Source organism: Sus scrofa, chromosome X (genome assembly GCF_000003025.6).
Source record: "Sus scrofa isolate TJ Tabasco breed Duroc chromosome X, Sscrofa11.1, whole genome shotgun sequence".
Taxonomy (NCBI): domain Eukaryota; kingdom Metazoa; phylum Chordata; class Mammalia; order Artiodactyla; family Suidae; genus Sus; species Sus scrofa.
In genome coordinates, this window is record NC_010461.5 from 11,841,860 (window position 1) to 11,866,608 (window position 24,749).

Consider the following 24,749-nt stretch of genomic DNA (forward strand, 5'->3'; position numbering starts at 1 on the left):
AAGTTTCTGCTTTTGATATCATGCTTAGCAAAGACTTTCCTTTTCATGTACATTCATGAACCTTTTATTTCAGTATTTTATACCATGGTTTAAAATTTAACATTTTCCAAAAACAGAGGTTTGTTTTTAGACGATGACGTGAAATAAGAATTTAGGAGTTACCCGGTGGCCTGGTGGTTAAGGATCTGGCATTGTTGCTACTGTGGCTTGGGTTCAGTCCCAGGCCTGGGAACTTCCACATGCCGTGGGCAAGGCCAAAAAGATAAATAACAATTTTTTAAATGAGAATTTAATCTTTTCCCCCAGATAGTTAACTACTTCAGATTAACTTATTTCATTTTCCAAAGTTGTGAACTATCAGAAATATAATGCTGGCCACAAGTGTAATTTAAAATTGTACTGTAGTCACATTAAAAAAAAGAGTAAAAGAAATAGGAGTTCCCATCATGGTGCAGCGGAAATGAATCTGACTAGGAACCATGAGGTTGCAGGTTTGATCCCTGGCCTCACTCATTGGGTTAAGGATCTGGCGGTGCCGTGAGCTGTGGTGTAGGTCGCAGATGAGGCTCAGATCTGGCATTGCTGTGGCTGTGGTGTAGGCCGGCGGCTATAGCTCCGATTAGACCCCTGGCCTGGGAATCTCCATATGCCGAGGGTTCAGCCCTAAAAAGCAAAAAGATAAAATAAAAAATAAAGTGTTTAGCTTGCAGTTCCTGTTGTGGTTCAGTGGAAACAAGCCTGACCAGTATCCATGAGGATGCGGGTTGGATCCCTGCCCTCGCTCAGTCGGTTTGGGATGCGGCGTTGCCATGATCTGCGGTGTAGGTCACAGACGCGGCTCGGATCCCAGTGTGGCTATGGCTGTGGTGTAGACCGGCAGCAGTAGCTCTGATTCGACCCCTAACCTGAGAACTTCCATATGCCACTGGCACAGCCTTGAAAAGCAAAAAATAAAGTGTTTAGCTTTTTATATTTAGAAAAACACAAGGAAACCAAATTTTTGCAGAAATTTATTCTTGGAAGGAAGGAAAGACAGGGGGAAGGAGGGAAGAACTCAATCAGAACACATCCTAGAATACATATATTCATCCTAATCTTATTTACCCAGATTTACATGTCTGCATGCTATTCAGAATGGTGACTCTTAATTGAAAATCATCAATCTTGATTTTACTTTCACCCTACTTGACAGTTTGTTTTTAAAGTTTCTTAACAAGAGCTACAAACAAAAAGGTTTCTGATTGCCCTTTGGTTAAAGAGAACACCAAAGTAACCAGGAGTTTCCACTCCCCAAGTGTTGCGGGGCATCAGGGATTCGCCCTAACTTGCTTAGCTTGTCAGGATTCGCCATAACTAGCTTAGCTTGTCGGAAGATACTGGGAATCTAACTGTTGGGCGTCTACACTAGGTACCCGGGGTGCAGCAGGCAATGGCCTGCTTCTTTCCAAGCATCTTCCCATGGCCAGGTTGGACTACTGGTAGAGGAGGAATCTTTCCAGTGGCTCCGGCAGATAGAGTTTCTGGATGGTCTGATGACAGGTCCGACCCAAGCACTTCCGGACACACAGGCGGCAGAGCTGGGAAAGAGCGGGTGGGCCTGGGGAAGGAATTAAAATGTGTGGTCACAGAGGCAGTGTTAGGAGATGTGCTGAGGCCTGACAGGCCTCGGGTACCTCCTGGCTCCAGCTGCCCATGAGACTGGCCGGGTCCCCACACTCACAGGGGCCCTCCATTCTCAAGAGATCCCAGCCCAACAGAGGATCTGAAGAATGGACCCAACTTAGACCCCATTATGCCATGAACCTCAGTCATGGAGTCTCATGAAGTCATCATGCCCAAGGCTGTGAGTGGCTTTTGAGCCCTGGAAGAAAGCAAACTAAGGAGAGTCCAAAAAACAGTTGACCAGGCTGAGCGAGCATTTGGCTGGAATCCTCGTTACTCTGGCACATGGGTACTACCTGCCTTATTTCCTAACCTGACCGTATTGATAAAGATCTCTACAAGTAGATCTCCGTAATTACTGGACCATACAAAGCTTTCCTTCTCAAGAAAATCCTACTGGAACAGCATCTTGCACCCCACGAGAAATGGTGACTGTACAGACAAACAGCCTGATGACACCTGGATTGCTGTTGCCAAGAAGCATCCATGTGATGATGGGAAGCTACCTGGAGGGGCAGACCATCGCCCTGAAAATCTTGGGATGCAAGAATGCAAAGTGTCTGTCCTGTCAAACAGTGAAAGCTCCTCAGAGTGACCTCTGGCATAACTGCTATTCCTTCTTCTAGAGCAGCAGCTCTATTTATGAAGACAGAAGACAGAGGAACTTGCTTCGATGAAATATAAATCCTGCCCCTGGAGACACTTTTGATGCAAGACAAGAGGTAACTGTGACAAACGCTATAAACTATATTCTCGGCTAATAGTTGTTAAGGACCTGGTATTTCCAAACAGGGAACTGGCAAAGAAGATGGTAATTCTTCCAGTAGAGATTCACATCAAAGAACCATCATTAATGACACAGACTATTGGAAATCATCCAGACCCGTCTTATTCAAAGTCTGGCCTCAGACCAACAGCCTGGGCATCACCTGACAGGTGGCCGGGCAGAGGCTAGGGCCCCACCCCAGAGCTCCTGCATCAGAATCTGCATTTTAAGGAGATCCCCAGGTAATTCGTAGGCACATTAAAGCTTAAGAAGCACTGGCCAAGCATCCCATTGGGAAGGTATCCAAGACATGGGGGTGGTTTCACAAAGTGGAGCTGGTGCCTGAAATCAAACTCTGCTTCGCTAGAAATTGTTTCAAAAGACTCAGGATGGAGGCATCATAACATTAAGTGTGCACGCTGGAATCCGAGTTCTTGGTTAGAATTCCCAGTCTACGTTTTAGCAGCCGTGTGACCTCCTGAAAGCCCTCTCTTCATGCTTCTTCTTTCCCATTCGCGACTAGGGCAGCACCAGTTATGATAAAATTCTCGTGGTTTTCAAGTTTTGAGAATTCAACAAGATTCATCTCCCTGAGGTGGAGAACATGCCAAGAGCTCTACCACTGAGTCCAGTTCCTGAAAGACACACTCTGTGTCCACGTGGCCATCTGTAACTCGAGTATTTCTCATTTCCCCTGAATTGCCTCTAAGTACTACAAAGCGGAGTTTTGGTCTGCTCAATCATGTGCTTATGCCAGGATAGAGGCAGCAGTTCAATCGTTTCAAGGTGAAAGAAAGTTCTGGAATAATTTCCTTGCTAATGCAAAAACAAAACAGCACGCCAGTTGCCTGTAAATGTCCCTTTAAGTGAATATATCCAGCGCACAAAAATCCCCTCTCTGTGATGCTAGGACGTGCCCTCTCCTGCGTGCCACTTCCACTCACAAAGAGAAAAAGAAAAAGAAAGTCTAGAGGTGACACAGGAGGAGAGAGAGCAGACGTGTTTTTGGATGAGAAACGGATGCCCAGCCCTTTCTTACCTTCCCGGAGCAAGAGCGCCTGCTCCACGCTGCTTTTTGGAGCTGCCAGATCAAGTGCAATCTTGCCCTGAGCGTTTTTGCCCTTGATGTTAGCCCCGAAGTCTATCAGCAGGTGAATGATTTCCACACTGTTCTGCCTTGCAGCTGCATGCAGGGGACTGTCCAGCCATTGGCCATGGTCAACGTTGGCTCCTTAACAAAGCAGATGAGCACGATTCAACCACAAAGGTTAATGGAGAGACACACAGAGCCTAAAATGTGCTAGTTGTCGATCGAGACATATTTTTGTTGTTGTTGTTGGTTTTTTTTTTTTTTTGGTTTTCCTTCCAATATTTGCATCTTTTATTTTCAAATATTTCTTTTTTTTTTAATTTTCCCACTGTACAGCAAAAGGGTCAGGTTATCCTTACATGTATACATTACAATTACATTTTTTCCCCACCCTTTGTTCTGTTGCAACATGAGTATCTAGACAAAGTTCTCAATGCTATTCAGCAGGATCTCCTTGTAAATCTATTCCAAGTTGTGTCTGATAAGCCCAAGCTCCCGATCCCTCCCACTCCCTCCCCCTCCCATCAGGCAGCCACAAGTCTCTTCTCCAAGTCCATGATTTTCTTTTCTGAGGAGATGTTCATTTGTGCTGGATATTAGATTCCAGTTATAAGTGATATCATATGGTATTTGTCTTTGTCTTTTTGGCTCATTTCACTCAGGATGAGATTCTCTAGTTCCATCCATGTTGCTGCAAATGGCATTATGTCATTCTTTTTTAGAGACATCTTTTTTTAATCTTTTTTCATCCACACCTGTGGCATATGGAAGTTCCCAGGCCAGGGGTCAAATTGGAGCTGCAGCTGCCAGTCTACGCCACAGCCACAGCAGATCCGAGCCGCGTCTGTGACCTATGCCACAGCTTACAGCAGTGCTGACCCTTAACCCACTGAGCAAGGTCAGGGATTGAACACGCATCCTCATGGACACTATGTCAGGTTCTTTTCTTTTCTTTTTTTTTTTTTTTTTTGTCTTTTTGCCTTTTCTAGGGCCGCACCTGTGGCACATGGAGGTTCCCAGGCTAGGGGTCTAATCAGAGCTCTATCCACGGGCCTACACCAGAGACATAGCAATGCAGGATCTGAGCCACGTCTGCACCTACAGCAGAGCTCACAGAAACATCGGATCCTTAACCCACTGAGCAAGGCCAGGGATGAAACCCGCAACCTCATGGTTCCTAGTCAGATTCATTAACCACTGAGCCATGACGGGAACTCCCTATGTCAGGTTCTTAGTCCACTGAGCCACAACAGGAACTCCAATAGAGACATCTTAAATGCTATGACATAGTTGACAAATCTTTGAAAATGTATGGCTGAAGCCTAGAATCAGCAATACCTACTAAAACTGTTTCCACGTATTCTGATGAGAAAAGTATAGAATAGGAGTTTCCGTCGTGGCTCAGTGGTTAACGAATCCGACTAGGAACCATGAGGTTTCGGGTTCGATCCCTGGCCTTGCTTACTGGGTTAAGGATCTGGCGTTGCCGTGAGCTGTGGTGTACGTCGCAGACATAGCTCAGATCCCCGCATTTCTGTGGCTCTGGCAGAGGCCGGTGGCTACAGCTCTGATTCGATCCCTAGCCTGGGAACCTCCATAAGCCACGGGAGCGGCCCTAGAAAAGGCAAAAAGACAAAAAAAGAAAAAGAAAAAAAAGTATAGAATAGAGAGATTTTTAGTCATTTTAAATGCTTCACTTACTTTCCCATAGGAACTGTGGGAGAGACAAAATTAAATATTTGCAGCTCCTTTCCCATATTTTGTTTTGGGGCACAGGACAAAGCTAAGTTTATTTAGTATTTACTATTCTGGGCTCAAAAAAAAAGTTTTCTGAATTACTATCAGGAGTGGCACATGATAGGGGTTTTTTTAAGTCAAAAAATCTTGGAGACTGATATTCTTATTGTCACCTCTACCTTTGTGTCAGTGGCTAAGTTTGGGGAATCTTTACCCAAATAATAGTTTCAAGACATTTTACTTTCCCCTGGACTCTCAGTTTCTGTTTATGACTTTGAGAATTCAAAAATTACTAAATGATCCAGCAGGATTGACCTAGTCCATGGCAAATGTCTGTTGTTTTTTTTACTAACCAGCATCTTCCTGGTAACCACACCTCGATTTTACTCGGGAGAACCATCTCCTGTGATTCCCAGATCACGTGTTTCCAGTGAAGCCCAACAACGGCAGTGTAGATGGAAATCTAGGCCTAAGCCCATCTGCATGGTGTATTCCCTTGATTGGCTCAGAGATGGGCATGTGATTCAGAAAGAGCCAATGAAATAACGAAACGCAATTGGTTGTTTTCCCGCCGAGTTTATGGGAGAGAGACTCCTGCTCTGTCACTGGACCACCAAGGAGAAGCCAGGTGAATGGAGCCAATATCAAAAGAGGCAGAACTGAGAACTGCACATACTCATCTCTGAAGTCCTGCTTTAAGCATTTAAACATCAAATGCTGGCAGAGTTTTGAGCACCCTGACAACAACTTCGTTTCTGAGGTCATAGAAAACCAACAGGGTTAACACGTTCTCACGAAAAGATTTCTAGAAGTTACCTAATTCTAGAAGTTTCTTGACACAGTCGACTCTCTGGTAGGTGCAAGCCACATACAGAGGAGTTCCGAGGTGAGGCACTTCTTGGTCGATGTTAACGTTATTTGCCAGCAGAATCTCCATGCACTCTCTATTGCCTGGCGGAACACATGATAACCTCGCTCAAGTAAGGGAAATAGTAACGCTTCACAGAATTACAGGACTGCTTATCTATAATGGGCTTTAGAAACACCCTAGTTTTTTGTTTTGTTTTTTACAGCTGCACCTGTGGCATATGGAATTTTCCAAGCCAGGTGGGGGTCAAACCGGAGCTGCAGCTGAGGCCTAAGCCACAGCCACAAGCACACCGGATTCAAGCCACATCTGGGACCTACACTGAAGCTTGTGGCAATGTCGGATCCTTAACCCACTGAGCAAGGCCAGGGATCTTGAACCCACATCCTCATGGACCTGTGTTGGGTTCTTAACCTGCTCAGCAACAATGGGAACTCCCCCCCCTTTTTTTTTTTTGGTCTTTTTGTCTTTTCTAGGGCTGCACCCGAGGCATATGGAGGTTCCCAGGCCAGGGGTCCAATTGGAGCTACAGCCGCTGGCCTACACCACAGCCACAGCAACTTGGAATCCGAGCCGTGTCTGCGACCTACACCACCCCTCAGGGCCACGCCAGATCCTTAACCCACTGAGCGAGGCCAGGGATCAAACCCACAACCTCATGGTTCCAAGTGGGATTCGTTAACCACTGAGTTACAATGGGAACTCTGGGAATGCCTAGATTTCTTTTAAGCAGAAAATAATTTGGGGAGTGGAGGAAACCTTAGAAATCACCAAAATAAAACCATTAAAAAGAAGAGCATGCCCTTGCTTCCCCCACTGAAATTCTTCCTTGCAGCCCTGGGGTACCTCCAACCAAACTAAGGGCACCAGGGAGCACAGCTGAAATCACTGTCTATAATAAGTCATGGGTTTTTAGACAAAGGCTACAAGACCCAGGGGGATAAATGACTCATGCTATTATCACCCCGGAAACCCAGTGCTCAAATCCAAGACCCAGCCCTGATCCCTCTCCATGACACATCTTCTCTTTCCCACCCCAACATGTAAGACCGGGTGGACTGCCACGCCATGCAGTAAACCTTCTTCTTTTATTTTTGGTTAATTTGGAAGACTCCCATGAGGATCAAAAAAAAAAAAAAAAACCCTCAAATGTAGACTGTATTTCCATGCACTCTCAAGTTCAATGGTAACTAAGAACTATGTGAGTAATCGCTGTCCTTGGAATTCACCAGGTGAATAGACAGGATTAAGTTGCAGCGTATGAATGACGTGCTCGGGAGCAAAGGCTTCTGAGGTATTTATTGATGGGGGTTTTTCTCTCTTAAAGAGTTTGTTCTTTTTTGAAGATTCAAAGGTTTCCTTAAAAAAAACACTATCACTGATGAAGCTTAACCAGTCTTTTCTTTAGAGATGACATAAACGTAAGCTTCATCTCGAGCCTGCTTGATTTATCACAATTCCAATTTAAGCATAATTATGCATTAAAATGTACAAATAAGGATTCTGTGAATTCAGACTCTTTGTTCGCATAAGTAAATTTTCTACCTGGATTATAGCATCAATCTGTCCAAGTACTGACTCAGACTGGCCCAGCTTGTTCCTAGAGGTTTAAAGCTGCCAGAATCCAGAAATGATATCTAATTAGGACCTACCACTGCCTGGTTAATACAATCTATCTAATCAACACTTTCCAATCACTCCTGTCCTTTTTTTCCCCCTTTTTTTTATTTCTGCAAAAAACTGAGCCTACCTGGAGTGAAATTTAAGTATTCTCAGGAACTTTTAAAAACATGAATACATAAAAGTCAAGTGACTGGCGCCAATAGTATCTGATGTAATGAATCTGCTATTCATCCTTCCATTCTGTGGACACTGGTCTCTAACACATTTTTATGATGATACAGAAAAAAATATGCAGAGGAGTTCCCGCTGTGGTGCAATGGGATCAGCAGTGTCTCTGAAGTGCCAGGATGCCAGTTCAATCCCCAGACCACTACAGTGGGTTAAAGGATCTGGGGTTGCCCCTGCTGGGTTGCAACTGTGGCTCAAATCTGATCCCTGGCTCAGGAACTCCATATGCTGCAAGGAGCCAAAAAGATATATTTAGAGGCACAAGAATTTCTCTGTTTATAGGGATATATAATGCTTATATATGTATATATAGGATATAGTGTATATGTATATGTGTGTGTGATTTTATATATATGTATTTATATATATATAGTAGACACGTAGATACGAAACACTCCATATATAACTGTCTAAGCGCTGCAGAACTACTTAAGTAATGCAAACTATTCCCTATATTTAACCACTTATAAATGTTTGGACAGAAAGGCAAATAATAGATTAATTTTCACTTCAAATCAATAGTTAAATTTTTAAAACACTTCTATATTACTTTCGAAGTAGGCTATTTCCCTACAACTTAAAGGACGTATTTGAAGTTTGGAAAATGACCAACATCAATTACCAATCAATGAATGTTTATTAAATATGTACAGGGCATCAAAACCATAGATATTCTGAGGTTTGAGGGGGTCTTTATCCTTTCAAGTAATCCACTGCAAAAAAAGTTACCAAATAACATATTTTATTTGTTTGTTTTTTGCCATGGTCGAGGCATGTGGAAGTTTCCAGGCCAGGGAGTAAACCACGCATGACCTGAGCCGCTGCAGTGACAATGCTGGATCCTTAACCTGCTGCACCACCAGGGAACTCCTCAAGTGACATGGTTAACAACCTGGGGCAAATCTTCCTCTATTGCTTTTGGAAATAGAGTTTGATTCCCATTATACCAGCAAAGATCACTCTTCTCCAGTGTTCTTACTTCTCCGTTGTATTTCTGATCTCAGTGTAAGAGAATAAGCTCCACTGCTGGTTGACACAGAAATGCTGCTCTTTAAGTGTGACCTTTGATAAATGGCACTGGCCTTTCAATGGCTCTTTTTAATGCCTAGTCCATGCATATCGTTCTTGAATTCCTTCATTTTACTCTTTTCTGTCATTTCAAAAGCAATGGAGAACAGAGATGTCTGGAATCAAGAACAAGGTTTCCAACACCATGCTTTTGAAAACTGCAACTTGCTTTTCAACAACTAATGACTTTGAGAGCCATCAGCTCGTCTCGAGTATATTGCCTGCTGTGGACAGTTACTTTTAATCTTCCATTAGCGACATCATCTGCCTTGGCTTTCAGACACTTTCATCATTTATTTTATGTTAGCGGTTGATGTTTTATGGGCTTTGGGGCATGGACTGTTCTTTTCCAGTAAGGACAGAGACAGAAACACAGTACAACTCATGGAAGTGACGCCTGCAGCCCTGACTCCACCAGTGGCCACCCAAACACCAGCAAAGAACCTCAAGCCAGGCTGGATGAGAGACTGACCCCAGGAAACGGGACATCTGGGGCAAACAGCCACTCCTGGGTTGTAAGAAGAGGCTTTTCATGCCCACTGGTATTGCCAGGAGATTTGGGCGTGGTGAGGTTACCGCTGTGGGATTTCTAAGCCACACACTGTCTGTTGGTTAAAAATATCTGGGCGACCCTAGTAAGGGGACCACTAGGTCAGTGACTCACACAGACTAGAGGGAGTCCACCCATGTTCTGTGGGCCAGGCGATGGCTCACCTACCTCTCTTCACTGCCTCGTGGATGGGCGAGGCCAGGTGCACCTCGAGCTGGGCCTTGGCTCCAAATTCCAGCAGCACATTGACACATGCAGCACTGCCGCTGCAGCACGCATTGAAGAGGGGCGTGGCTCCGTGAACTGTCACCCCATTGACCTAGGGACGGGCAAAGGGAGAACCAGAGGATTTGCTCTTTGTTTCTCACCATCTCCAGCTGCGCATTCCCACGGATCTGCCTGGAGAAACTTCCCAGGCCAGGAAATGAGTGACGGAACTGTCCATCCTTCCAGCATTACATTTTTTTACATCAGTAACCTGCCAGCTTATAAGGACAATCATGAGTGAGGCACAATGGGATTGTTTTTTAAATGGATACAGGGGCATACTGGGTAGAGTTCTCTGTGCTATACAGCAGGTCCCCGGGGCCCAATTATTCCATACACCTCAGCGTGCATATGCCAATCCCAAACCCCCAATATGTGGGAAAGGAATCTGAAGGAGAATGGATGTGTGTATATGTACAAGGGAATCCCTTTGCTGTACTGCAGAAATCATCCCAACATTGTAAACTGACTTCAACAAAGCTTTTAAAAATGAAAAAAAAAATGCATTCGCGGGTATTCTAGAGGTTTTTTTTAGCAGCCTCCTAGTTGCCTGACAACATGGCCTCTGGAACAATCAGCTTGGGTTCAAACCCAGCTCTCTTTCTTCCGTCGGCTCAGAGATCTTGGTTAGGACGCTAACTTTCTGTGCCTGGGTTTCCTTACCTGTAAAATGAGGATCATAAAGGAATCTACTCCATGAGGTTACCTCTGAGGGTACAACACACGAGTTACGACGTGTAAACACCTAGAACACTGCCTGAAGCTCAGTAAGCATCTGATAAACAGTCACAGCAAACAATGATCTCCATTTTCCATTAGTACGGAGCTGACTCCCCCTCACAGTCACAAACACACCGAAAGTATGAGAGGTACCATCCAGCTTAAGGTCCCCAAATCTATCCTTGCAAAAAAAAAAAAAAAATCTGCTCAGCAGTTCCCCACAGCTCTTTCTTGCCAAAGATTTCCTTTCTGGTCTACGACAATCCATACCAATCACAAATCCAGTAGCGACCCCTCAAGAGATCGTGAGCAAGCAAAAGACACAAAGAAGAGAGCCATCAACATGGTGTCTCCAACCATCCTTGGTGCCTTCTAGGGATGTGGGTGGTCCACGAGACCCAGCACAGCTGCGAGGCATCTGTGAGTATTAACAATAGAGTGGAAAGAACATCCTGGAACCAAGGTGTTCTGGAGGGGAGGCTCTGATAGGACTGAAAGGTGAGAAAGACCATGAGGGTTTGACGTCAAGCCACTTTGCCTCAACAACCAAAGATACATGCTTGTGATCATTGGAATCATTAACAAAAAGCTATTTCTCCATAGTGCCAAGATAGCCCTCATTCAAGGTGAAAGTTAAAAACGAGATGCTAAGACGGCAGAGACAGACGAGGACACAGACAAACGCAAGTAAATTCATACACTGTAAGGATTTCTAACCTAATTTTCATTTTTATGGACAAATATATGGTGGAACCGGTTTGGCTGGTTTTTAACCAAGTAACCTCCTCATCCTCAGCCCTGGCAATCTTCTCATTTGATTTCCTCTAAGTTTCTCTCTCCCATCAGGTCAACAAACATTTACTGAGCACCTAATTAGTTTCCAATGTTTCCAAAACAAGAGTGGACAATGGCCTCTCTTTGAACACAATGAAATCTATTCCCAAAGACAAACGAAAAGAGAGAGTTTGGATCCAGTAAGAAATGCTTTAGATCATGACAGCAGCAGGACAAAGGACAGCATAGATCTGAGAAATATTTAGGAAGGAGAATTAATAGGATGTTGTGCTTAATTAGAGAGGCAGACGGAAGGAAAAGGGAGGGGGTCTGGAAATAGGTTTCACCTGGTCTCTTAGGCTGGGATTTGCCCCCACAGAACCTTCCAGAGGCTCCTCTACCACTCAAAGCTGTTGGCTCTTTCCCACCCGTGACCCCAGTCACGCAGCTGGAAAGGAAACAGGCCCCCAACCAAACTTGCCCTCATCATCACGTGAGCGGATGAAGTGGTAGCTCAAAGGAGCACTACCTAATGAAAATGAAAATACATGACCACTACGGCATCGGGAAAAATCGCTTTTTATAAAAGTTAGGCCTTTATATTCAGTTCTACACGGAGAAACCCCACTTCCATATAAAATGCAAAGAAAATCCTCATTAAGCACTTAAAAACATTACAGCTCACAAAACAAGGCAAGGACTGAGTTTTTGTAAAAAATAAAATAAAATAAAACTGAACCTCAAAATACTATCTGGCAACTAAATCAAGGTCATTGAGATTTTCCAAAGTATGAATTTCAGAATTCCATTCTGGTACCTATACTACACACAGCACCTCAGCCACTCCTTGGGAAAAAAAAAAAGCAGCAAATTAGTTACCTTCATAGTGTTTTCCCAATGGATTATTTGCTAAAAGCTTATTTAGTTTGACAATGTTGCTCAATACAAGAATTGGTGTGGGTGTAAGGCGCTGACTTAGAGGGGTTTGGGGTTGCTGTTCTTCGAAAAATGTGTTCTTTGGAAAGCCCTATAACGAATTTTCCAAGATCAGTGTTCGATTGCTTTGGCTCAAGTCAGCCTCCCAGTGTTGAATCCGCCCTAGGAATTAATTACCTCATCGGAACGTGCACAACGGCCACAGAGGCTGAAGAGCAACCAGCAGCGTCTTCCCCACCGTCCAAGAACACGGGCGCCGAGGCGGCGAGCCCCGCGCACCCCGCCGCGGGTCTGCGGCCTGCGAGGTGCGGGGTCTTTAGCTGCTCGGGCGGCACCTGGGCAGCCGGGCGGGGGCGGGGTGGGTACTCACGTGTGCGCCGTTCTCCAATAGGGCCTTCGCGCAGGCCACGTGGCCGCCGAGGCACGCCTCATGCAGAGAAGACACGCGGTTAATGGTTACCAGGTTCACGTTGACACCCTGCGGTTTGGAGAGAAGTGGGTTACAGGCTGCATCAGCGCTACGGACGAATGCAAGAATGTGGGACCCGTCTGCGAAGGCTTCTCGGCCGGGCGGCTGCCGTTGAGAGAGGAGGCAGGGCCGGGACCGGGGGAGTCCAAGCATCGCAGAGAGCCCGGGATTGATGCAGTGATTCAGCAAAAACGCTCACGCAGCCTGCTGGGCCAGGCGAAGGGCCAGCACCTGGGGCCTCGAAGTTCGTGCCAAGGGTCTCTCTCCTCCAAGAGCCTAGTGGGGAGACAGAATTGTTGGGGTGGGGGTGGGGGTCCAGCAAGACTATTGCTGCCCTGGAAGCATATTCACATTTCTTTGTCTTTTTCGGCCACCCCGAGGCATATGGAGTTTCCGGGCCAGGGATGAGATCCGAGCCACAGTTTGAACCTATGCCGCAGCTGCAGCCATGTTGGATCCTTTAACCCACGGTGCCAGGGGCGTATGGAACCTGCGTCCCAGCACTCCAGAGACAGGCCAATCGCGTTGCGCCACAGCGGGAACTCCCATATTCACATTTTAAGTGGCGGCCTGGCCTGGTGTATCCTTGAACCTGGCTTGGGGAGTAAGAGAAAACGTCACCAACGAGGTGGTATTTAGCTAAGGCATGAAGCATGAAAAAGTTCAAGCTAGGAGGGCAAAAAAAAAAAAAAAAGAGCATTCCAGTAGGAGGGAACAGGATATGCAAATATGCGACGCAGAGGAGAGGGTGGAAGGGCCAAAGGTGAAGGGTTGATATTTCTGGATCACAAAGAGCCCACAGGTGGTAGAGGCGGAAGGAGGGAAGTGGGAGATGAGGAAAGGGGGGTGGGGGGGAACTGGGATGGTGAGCTGGAGGTAGACCGCGAAAGGCCTTGATTTCCAAACAGGAGGTGCCTGTCTTCCAGGGAACGGCGTGCCTTTCAAGGCTGTTGGGCTGTTGAAGTTCTGATATTGGACGTTTTGGGGAGGCGGAATTGGATTTGGCCCGGAAGGACGACTCCCAGGCTCCAGAGTAGAAAGTAAAGCGGGCGGTGCTCCTGGGATTGAGGTACCGTGGTCGCAGCGATGCTGATCGCCACACCTCTACTGCGGGGCTCGGTCTCGCAGGACCAGGGTCTGGAGCCAGGACTCCTCCTAAGGCTCCTCCCAGGCGTGGCTCACTGGCCTTCCCCGCGTTCCTCCCCTTAGAGTCCGGGTGATAGAGAACCGGCTCCGCCCAGCTGCTGGTAACACCTCGGGATGCTAACACCTCGGCCCTTACCCTCCCCGCCACCCCACAGGACCACCCCTTTCTGCCAGAGGATTGAAGTTCCTGCCAGCCCCCAACGAAGTTCTGCTTTTGATTCCCTGCCTCACAGCTGACCTGCCGAAATCCTCCAAAACCTAGTGCATGACCCTGAATCTCAAACCCCAAAGCGAGTTCCCGCCGCATCCTTCACGGGGCTGGCTGCGTCCCTGCTGCGGGCACGGCAACACCTTACATCTTGGGGCCTGTCTGTGGCTCCTTGGTCCCGTCTCTGTTTATGTCCCGAGTGTGACATTGAGACTCCGGAGCTGTGCTGTCTATTTACACTTGGAGAGCTAATCCAAGAAGATTTCTTTTCCTTTTCCCAGATGTAATTTGGAGAAAAAAAAAGAAAAAGAAAAATAGGAAACATTTTAAAAAATAGTCCACAGGGTGGCAGCAGTGTGCTAGGAAAAACAAAACAAAACAAAACAAAACAAACCAAAGCCTGGATGGGCGCAAACTCTCCCAATCTCTGGAATTGTACACAAGTAAGGCTGGGCGGGGCCTGAAAGATCCTCTAGAGTGAATCGCCTTCTTGGCGCAGGAGAAAACGGAGGAGCAGAAAGTTCCAATTCCTAATAAGACCTGAGGTTCCCCAGCTGCCGGTGACAGCGTGGTCATCCGGAGCCCCCATCCTTGTTTTTCAGGTTTTGCTCACAGCACAGCACACCATCTCTATGTAAAATAGAGAAGACCATAAAATAGAATAATGTTTTTTTTTTTTTTTTTTTTTTTTACTAGTGTGTAAGGGTAAAGAAGTAGGGGTATGCTGAGAAAAGGGGGAAGAATTCTCCATGAAGAATGCTCTTTACACAGTGAAGGAGACGGTAGAAACCAAATAAAGGAGTGAAAAATAAGAGAGCTAAAAGCCGTGTTAACATCCTGGACTCGATCCTGGAAGAGAAAAAAGACCCCGGTGGTCTGCAGTTGACTGAATGGTTTCGTAGCCTTGTTCCTCTCTTCTTTTTTTTTTTTAAATAAAGATTTTTATGTTTTCCGCTATAGTTGGTTTCATCTCTTTTGACTCAAGGACTGGGTTATGTATGATATTAACACTAGGGGAAGTTGGGTGAAGGGTGTGCTGGAACTCTCTGTACTCTCTTTGCAGCTCTTCTTGAAAATTGTTCCAAAAGAAAAAAGTTTATTTAAAGGACGAATAAAAGTATGGGATGGGGCAAGAGGGAGGAGGTGAATGACTTTTAATTGTGTACCTTTTCCTATCATTTCCACTTTTAAACTATGTGAATATGTCACATATTAGAAATGACCACAGTCAATAATATTTGAAGTCTTTTGAATATGCAACGACATTAATTAAAGGCAGAGGAGGAGGAAAGAAAGAGGTGAGGGAGATGAAGCGGCACAAACAGGCAGTTACAAAACAAATGAGTCACAGGGATGATATGATGAAATGTACAGTGTGGGGAACAGAGTCAATAATTATATATTTGGTGGAGTTCCCGTCGTGGGTCAGTGGTTAACGAATCTGACTAGGAACCATGAGGTTGCAGGTTCGATCCCTGGCCTTGCTCCATGGGTTAAGGATCCGGCATTGCCGTGAGCTGTGTTGTAGGTCACAGACATGGCTTGGATCCCGAGTTGCTGTGGCTCTGGCGTAGGCCGGTGGCTACAGCTCTGATTCAGCCTCTAGCCTGGGAACCTCCATATGCCACAAGTGCAGCCCTAGAAAAGACAAATAATAACTATTATTATATATTTGGTGAGAGATGGTAACTAGACTTACCATGGTGATTATTTTGAAATGTATAGAAATATCAAATCACTGTTTTGTGTACGAGGAACTATCATAGTGTTGTGGGTCCATTATACTTCAAAAACAAACTCAGAGAAAAAGAGATCAAATTTGTGTTACCAGAGATGGGCGGGGTGGGGGGGGGAGAAATAGAGGCAGTCCAAAGATAGAAACTTCCAGTTATGGAGTTCCTGTCCTGGCACACTGGAAAGGAATCTGACTAGGAACCATGAGGTTGTGGGTTCGATCCCTGGCCTCGCTCAGTGAGTTAAGCATCTGGTGTTGCCGTGAGCTGTGGTGTAAGTCGCAGACTCAGCTCAGATCCCGCGTTGCTGTGGCTCTGGTGTAGGCCGGTGGCTACAGCTCCGATTAGACCCCTAGCCTGGGAACCTCAATATGCCGCGGGTGCTGCCCTCAAAAGACAAAAATACCAAAAAAAAAAAAAAAAAAAAAGAAACTTCCAGTTATAAGTAAGCACAAGGAATGTGATGTACAACATAAGAAATATAATAAACATTGCAGTTGTTATATATGAAAGAGAGTAAATCCTAAGAGTTCTCATTACAAGGAAAAAAAATTTTTTTCTCTTTCCTTAAGGTCGTATCTAAATGGTATGACAGATGTTTGCTAAACATTGTGGTCATCATTTCATGAATGCACTGAAGTCAAATCATTAGCTGTACACCTTAAACTTACACAGTGCTGTATGTCTATTACATCTCAATAAAACTGGAAGGGAAAAAAAATAAAGCACTTAAAATGAAAAATTTTAAGTGCTTACAAATAAATAAACAAGTCAACGGGCATTGCCGTGAGCTGTGGTGTAGGTTGCAGACACGGCTCGGATCCAGCGTTGCTGTGGCTGTGGGGTAGGCCGGCGGCTACAGCTCCGATTCGACCCCTAGCCTGGGAACCTCCATATGCCGAGGGTGCAGCCCTCAAAAGACTAAAGACAAAAAACCCAAAAAAACAAATAAATAAGCAAGTGATAAAAGTCAAGTGCAAAGTCCATTTGATTGTTACTAGCAGTCCTGTTTTCCTCCGGCCTCTTTCCTATGAAGTAACACAATGCATAAAGGAGAAAAAGAAAAAGGCACACAGAGAAAAAGAGCAGTGTGTGCAGCTGTTTAAATTCAAAATAAGGCAGCCAGGTTTGGTGGTAACTAGGATGTGGGGAAAAAACCCTAATGACTTACCTCGTCTGTACACACAGAGACTCTGAAACAAAGTAAATGGACTGTGTACACTTTCATTTATCTCACAAATATTTGCTAGGCCGCTATTCATTATTCACGGCATGGGGGATAGTTATAAATGAAAATGAATTAGCCTTACTGACTGAGACTTGAATAAATCTTCCCAAACAAGTCAGATTTAAATGGTTGCTCTTGAAATGGTGTGTCATCGGGGCAGGCAGCCTGTAAGATGGCTCTCAGGGTTCAAGGTGGCTCCGTTTCCTGGCATTGGCTCCTTGGCATAATCCCCTCCCCTCGGGGGTGGGTTGGATTTATCAATTCACATCTAATGAGTAGAACATGGCAAACGTGATGGGATATCCCTCTGGAGATGAGGTTATATACTGAGACTTCCTTCTTAGGCCCACTCTTGTGCTCTTGAAGGAGGAAGCCAGCAGCCCTCTCAAGAGGGAGCCCCGCGGAGAGGCTCATGTGTCAAGACCCTGAAGCCAGCAGCCAACAGCCTCATGAGTGACATTGGAAACAGCGCCTTCCCCACCCGCATCAAGCTGTGAGGCGGCTGTGGCCCCGGCTGATACTTTACAGCCTGCACAAGACCTGGAACCAGAACCACCAGCTAAGCTGCTCCTTGGCCCACAGACCCCATGAGAATTTGTGTGTTGTCTTCGGCCAGCACATGTTGAGGTAATTTGTTACAGAGCAATAGCTGACTAATGCAACTTCAGGGCTGCTGAAGGAATGCTGGGAAAGTATAAGGTGAGTTCAGGCAACGTGGGTTAGAGGGCACACCCCCCCCACCCCCAATCAGCCTCACGGGGAAACTTTTGAGGAAGCAAAGGAAGACCCTAAAGGAGCAGGATCGAATTGGGCAGAAAACCAGCCAGCTCCCCAAGAGAGGACAGGCAGGAGAAACCAATAGTGAGTTGGGAGAGGATACGTCCACCTAGAAGGTGCTGGAACCCAGATGGGGTCAGCCAGACCTTGGCTACTGTCAAAGCTAATAGAGAACAACCCTGGATTACAGCAGAAGCACAGAGGATCAAGTCTTGAGTTTACTTACTTGTGCAATTAAGGTTTTAAGGGCCAGCAGGCGCCCCTGAGCCGCAGCCTCATGAAGTGGAGAGCGATCGGCCCAGCAGTCTGAAACACACATCAAGCTCAGAGTCAAGGTTTGGAAGGCTTCTTCCTGCAGGTGGTTCATGTGCCCATCCCCTGGGAGAGGAGATCTGGGGAAGCGGAGGGGCGCCTGCTCCACATGGCAGGTTCTCTTAGCAGCCACTCTCAGGGTGACGGGTCACTGAGGATACAGTCCAATTGTATGGCGCTGTGTGTGGAGAGGCAGCCCGGACCATCTCTCTGGCTTTGGGTGGCAATTTTCACAAGCAATACAATTATTTAGTTCAAACAAACAGTGCCAAGGGCTTGAATCCCTTAGTTGTGAAGAGGCAGAATGAAAGGCAAAGCTGTCCTTGAACGTCTCTGCTTTCTTCTTTCCCCTGCCTCCCCCCAGCCCCCCATCACCCCTACCCTAGGCAGAAGGTTGTTTTTCAGACGACGTCATCCTCCAAAACTTTTTGGTGGGCACCTGGAAGTGATGGCTAAGCATGGGGCCTGTGGAGCCGTACGGCCTGGGTTCAAGTCCTGCCTCAGCCACTTTCTCTGCCAGAATGGGCAAGTTACTAAAGTCATTGAACTTCGACTTCCTGATCTGTAAAGTGGGGGTCTCTAAGTAGGCTGAGAAAATACGCCAAGAAAATTTATGATTAGTAAGTACACAAGGCAGGCTGGCGCTCTAAGGAACAGCCTCAGAACTGCCTTACGATTGTATTTTTCTTGGCATTGCCTGCTTAAATAGGCATCTGAGAAGGAAACTTGTATTGAACTTACCAAAGGGCAATCATTTCTTTGGGAAGAAAACCCATACCGATTCACAGTATTTGGGCCTTCTTCAAATGCTAACTGTGCCCTTCATGCATTGAGCAGCATATCATACAATTCGGGTTTAACCCAAAGGGTCTGTCTTATCACCCTTTTCTAGGTGATGCCGAGGATGCTAAGAATTCAGGCTTTCCCATACCTGCAACCTTGGCAAAGAGTCCCGCCAAAGATGATGTGAACTTGGAATCGCTCCTCCTCAAGGAGAGAGTGACCTTTCCCAATGGGTCAGAACCAGGGCCAGAAACATTGCTTATAAGCCTTCTTCTTACATGGGAACTCAATCCGTATCTTCTCTAACCCGCTGGGTTATGAAAAGGGAGAAAACCAGACTGAACTCCACAGAGCTGGATTGAAATGGGAGAAACTGGTATGATACCATGATTTTCAAGGTGTGTGTGTAGATGGGGAGATGGTGCCTACGGAAATATCTAAGGATTGAAGGTGGGAACTGGTGACCTGTCTGGTTCTCGATCTCTCTGCCTATCTGTCCATCTATCTATAGATCGATCTATCTATATCGATAGATCGACAGATAGACAGATCTAGAGAGATAGAATAGCATTGCATCTGAGAAAACCTAAACCAGGGATGCTTGGAGAAATGGCTGATTCCAAGTCTGCACCAAGAAAAATACAAGACGGGCCCCAAACATCTTGCCAGAAAGTCAGGGAGTGCTCAGTGAATGATGGGAAATGCCCAAAAGGACAGACGTTGGCTAGAAGAGGCATCCACTAACCAAATACAGGACAACCGGAGCATCACAATAAATAATGATTATATCCTAGCAAATGAAATAGGATATATATAGGCCTTACTGACATAAATGAAGGTATAAATGGGGAGAAGAGAAAGCACTTCCTCATAGAACACCAACGTAGAGCCATAGGAGGGAATAATGACATAGCTATAAAGGGAACAGGGGTCATTTTGCAGTGGAACAAAATCGTAGGCACCACCTGACCCCCGGGGATCAGAGTTAACCTCGGATGTGAGGGACCGGTCGGTACAGTGTGCCACCCCTTGAAACCCCATGAGCAGCCTCACGCCCCGCGGGCGGGAACACAATGAGAAGAACACAAGGTCGCTTGGGAGGTTCCTGCTCAAAACGCATGGCCTGAACCCGAAGATGAGGACACCGCGAACCGACTCAAACTGGGGGACATTCTCCAAAATAACTGGCCTGTAACCAGCTCAAGTAAGGACCGAGGAACAGGTTGAAGGAGGCCGATGAGACACAGCGATGAAAGCTAGTGTGTGCGCCTGGATAGAATCCATTTGCCGTCAAGGTTATTGATCGGACAGTTGGGTAAACGCGAGTGGGGTCTCTGGGCAGAGGAAAGTGGGAAATATTTGTACCACTTTAGTTCCCCAATAAAAATATGATCTCTAAATATCTATAATCACTGGTGATTGCATCCTTCACTTATGAATAATGCTACTTATAATAAGAGAAAAATTTTAATCTGAAAACATACCATGCGCGTGTGTGTCTCCATTCGTTCTGGAGTCAGTTAAAAGTTGATGAATGGAGTATTTTTAAATCTCCTTGGACATTCCTAATTTGCATAAGCTAGGAATCAGGAGATAATGCATGCACAGAATCCTCCAGAGTCGGCCTTGGTTTCTTCGGAATACATCTCCATCTCATTCAGAGTGAGGCGCGCATTATACACATTGCCCTCCGGCTGCCTGGCTCTTGGAGATGGACGGACGCGGGCACTGGGGTGGCCAGGACGCTCTTGCCCCCATTGCAGCTCGGCACCCTGACCCGGGGAAGCCACAAAGCCACAGCTGTGACCTAGTTATTCTCTCGTTCTACAAATAGCCAGCCCACCTGACTCACCTGAAGATGCCTTAAGTCCTTGCTGCCCAAATAAAACCAAGACTGTGATGGCAACTTGCTATTACTAACTTAGAATGGCAACGTGAAATGGGTTTTTTCTTCCCAAAACTTGTCCCAAGTGGGCTGCGGTGTCCCATCTCCTGCTGGAAAACAAGCACCTTAACCACCATTTCGTCTATTGCTAGTAACTTTCTGCCACCCACCAGCCCCCTAAGACCCACTGGGTACACATAGCCTAGCTGGATCTCTCGAACCTAATGCTGTCCGGGGAAGCCAGACACAAAGGAGGATGTGCCCTCTGATGGCCTCTCCAGAAAGTTCCAAAGGGGCCAAACTCACCATGGGTGTTAGGAGCCAGAAGCACCAGGGTTTGGCTAAAGCTGGCCGTGGTGGGGGCCATGCTGATAACAGGCAGGTTCTTGCTCCTGGGAGCTGGTGCCCAACTGTGAAAATTCCCCCGGCTCTTGGCACTTGTCTATATTTTTAGCATACTTCAATGGAGAGGTTTAAAAACCGCCTGTCTGCTGGTCAGTCCCCTTTCAAACTGTCATCTCCGCTCCTCTGCCCATTCTCAGGGCAGGGGATGGCCCTCTGTCCCGCCCAGGCAGGTGGCAGAGGAAGGGCAGTGCGTTCTGACACAGGTTCCCCCACTTCCTTCTGGAGGTGCCAGCCTCCAGTGCCCATGGGGGGTGAGGAGAAGCTCCCCAGCCAAATACCTGCTTGGCCTCAAGGGCAGGACTCACTCCTGGTCCCCACACGGGTGGGGGTGTGTGTGGGGGTATCACCCCCTGGCTCCTTTCCTCTGCACCAGCGCTTGGCCACCTCTCTGTGTGTCCCCCATGGACGCAGCAACCTCTGATGCTCCTGGACTCCCATCCCATGCTTGGGATGCCTGCAGGTCATCTTCCGACCCACAACCCACAATCCAGAATCCGTGATCCCAGCCACCTTCCAATTCTCTTTCCCCCTGTTTGAGGAGCAGAGTTGTCCGCCTAAACCGACCCAGGCTCCGCCCCTTGAAACGTGCTTCTTCCCGGACCCTCCAGCCCTTGGCTCTCGAGAGAGGCGGGAAGAGCCTGGCTCCCTGAAGCCAGACACTCCAAAGGCACAGCAACAATTGCCTCACCTCAGATCTCACTTCTGCCCAAGTGAGACTGGAGAAGGCACCGTGTCCGGGTTTTAAGAACCACCAGGTTTTCCCATCCTGCCTCTCCCTGTGGTCCATATACTTGTGGGGGTTGCTTTGCTCTGTCCCCTTTCTCTCTCTGAACAATATGAAGTGAATCAATGGGACTGCCTTAAATGTGGAAATCGTTTTGGTTTCCCCACTGGCAACAAAGCCACTGTCAAGTCATCTTTCCAGTCGCTGTTTTCCAGCACTTGCTTCAAAGGACCTTGACGGGTTCTGCACACAAAGCCCTTTTCCAGAAACTCCGCCACGGTGGGCTCCTCTCTTTTTCTATTCTTATTCCCCACGTGCCGGCTCTTGCCCTTATCATTCCTGTTTTGCAAATTGGAGCTAATTGTGAGAAATTGAGGATAAAAGTTATTTGGCAGCCAGGGAGTTTTTCCATTTCTTTCAGGAAATATGCATCTAAGCTCTCCAAACAAATGAAGGCGAAGTAGGAATCAATCATTGCTTCTAAGGCAGTCTATTTTTAGTTACTTGGCAGCCTGCCTGTGTCACAGGGCTGCAGGCACATTTTGAAGATAGTTTACTCTACAAATATGTTTACTTGTTCCTGATGAGGTGTATGGAAAATGTTCAAGTACTTTTTCATTCCCCCCTTTGACTTTTTCTCAGAATGTGATTTATATCTTCAGTTCTCAGGCTCTCGGAATAACCATTTCATGACAGCTTCAACAACCAAAGAAGCTTCGACAACCTGTTTCAATAACAAAATGGGTTCAGATGGAATACGGTTGTCTGAGTTTCAAGTATTCAAGATCAAAATCAATTATTTTTATTTTTTGCAATGTTTTCCTAATTCCAACAAGTATTTGAGATGACAGGTTTATGATTTAAAAAAAAAAAAAAAAAAAAAAAAACTTCCGGCTAACTGCTTATCTCTAGTGCCCATAGAACAATCTTTACTCAACTTCCAAAATCCTCTGGAGGAGTATCTTCTCCTATAGAATCTATTGAAGAAAAGAAAAGTCAAAAGGAATTTTGAATTTGAATTAAAATATAGGCAAGAGCCTAATTAGTATTTTAAGTAAAACAAAGGTAATTGGGAAAAAAAAATATAAGAAATTTCCTCAGGGAGTTCCCAACTAGCAGGTTAAGGATCCAGCACTGTCTATGAGGTGGCTTGGGTTTGATCTCCAGTCTGGCACAGAGATTTAAGGATCCAGTGTTGCTGCAGCTGTAGCATAGGTTGCAGCTGAGGCTCAAATTTGATCCTTGCTCTGGGAACTTCCATATGCCTTGAGAGTGGAGAAGTGAAAGAAAGAAAGACAAGACGGACAGACAAAAGAAAGAAGGGAGGGAGGAATGAAAGAAGGAATTTCCTGAGACATCTAAAATATTATGACAAAATTGAGTTAAGGTGCATGTTCTCTAGAACACTTCGCTCTGGCCAGGAGATGAACTATGATCAATTAACACTTTTCTGTAGTGCGTTAGGAGGAGACTTCCTTTGAACATATTAGGAGCAGGAGAGCTGAGCTGAAGATAACATGTTGGGTGGCAAAGCCCCTGCTGAGGACTGTTTGTTCTCACTTGGCAAGCCAGCAGGCACCTGTGACATAGAACCATTCAGAGGGTGGATGGGCCCAGGCCTGAGGAGACAAGTAGCAACACCGAACAAGGCCAGGCAGAAGACTAGGCAAGAATGGACCAAAGGCAGGAAAAAAAGCTGTTGACAGGGGAAGGAATACAAAAAAGGAGTCAGAATGAGTCAGGCAAAGGTGGGGCCATCAAATCAAGGTCAGTCCTTTGAGTTTAGCAAAGCAAGGACAACTGATTTTAGACAAAACACTTAGAACTAATTTTTTAAAGGGTACAATAATTCCACCATCTCTTATCTGCAACTGTAAAATTCCCCACATTCTGAAAACCAAGTTTCCCCTACCCTGCAAGTCGGAGAAGCTCCTTTGGCAGCAAAACATGGCCAGGTCTCAGGTTTAGCAATTTATTATTTTTAATTTGCATTTTTCACTTACTGTGAATATTGCTATTTTCGCCATAGAAATATCAAAACATTTGATTATGGGAGGCGAGTCCAGCTGGAAGTGCTGTGTCATAAGAAGTATACACATTGCACCATCTTTCTAGTATCCCCCAAACTCCTGAATCCTGAAACATGTCTGGCCCAAGAGTTGGGAATAACAGATTATCAACCTGTATCTACACTTTATTTTTATAATATATACTATATTATATACTAAATATATTTAGTATATACTAGTATATTTAGCTGTACTAAATATAGCTTCAGTTCTGGCCACATTAGCAAAGGTTGAAAAACCATGCACCACATCTCTTGGGAAAGAGAGAGAGAGAGAGAGGGAGATTGAGAAAGAGAGAAAAAGGGAGAGAGTTTACAGAAATATCTATGGGCTCAAGGAAGGAGCTGGTGATCCATCTGGTGCTCTAGATGTAAGAATACCAAGGGCCAATGACAATGTTTCAAACTTAAAATTCATATGTAATACATATATATTATTGACAAATAATAAAGAGGCCTGAAAAAGCTAACAGCTAAGCAACCATAGCTTAACTCCATTCTGATGAGTTTTCTCTAAATGTAATAGTGTTTAAGCCACAAAGAAAATATCAAATGATGTATTCCAGAATATGAACAACAACAACGACCTTTCCCCCCCCCAAAAATAAGGTATTTCACGAAAGACGTAATGCTAGGTGTGGCTTCCAAAAGAAAAGTGCCAAGACCTATGACAGGCCAAACTCTGCCCTGGCTCAGGTTTTTACAGCCTCCCCTTGTTTATG

At 45.8% G+C, this 24,749-nt stretch overlaps 1 protein-coding gene across 4 annotated transcripts in view; it reads right to left on the reverse strand.

Moving 5' to 3' along the window:
- ASB11 (ankyrin repeat and SOCS box containing 11) overlaps positions 996–24,749 on the reverse strand; it is a 28,186-nt gene continuing 4,432 nt past the window's right edge. For 2 of the 4 annotated variants that reach the window (NM_001243488.1, NM_001243489.1), the window contains exons 2-7: positions 18,077–18,156; positions 12,660–12,767; positions 9,761–9,911; positions 6,072–6,206; positions 3,468–3,659; positions 996–1,597 (exon numbers count right to left, since the gene is read on the reverse strand). In NM_001243488.1, the coding sequence (NP_001230417.1) occupies positions 1,473–1,597; positions 3,468–3,659; positions 6,072–6,206; positions 9,761–9,911; positions 12,660–12,767; positions 18,077–18,156 (791 nt within the window). In that variant the 3' untranslated portion in view covers positions 996–1,472. Of the gene's footprint in view, positions 1,598–3,467; positions 3,660–6,071; positions 6,207–9,760; positions 9,912–12,659; positions 12,768–18,076; positions 18,157–21,136; positions 21,408–24,749 lie in introns of those variants that run through there. The other 2 variants (XM_021079397.1, XM_021079396.1) reach the window with 2 other exon arrangements.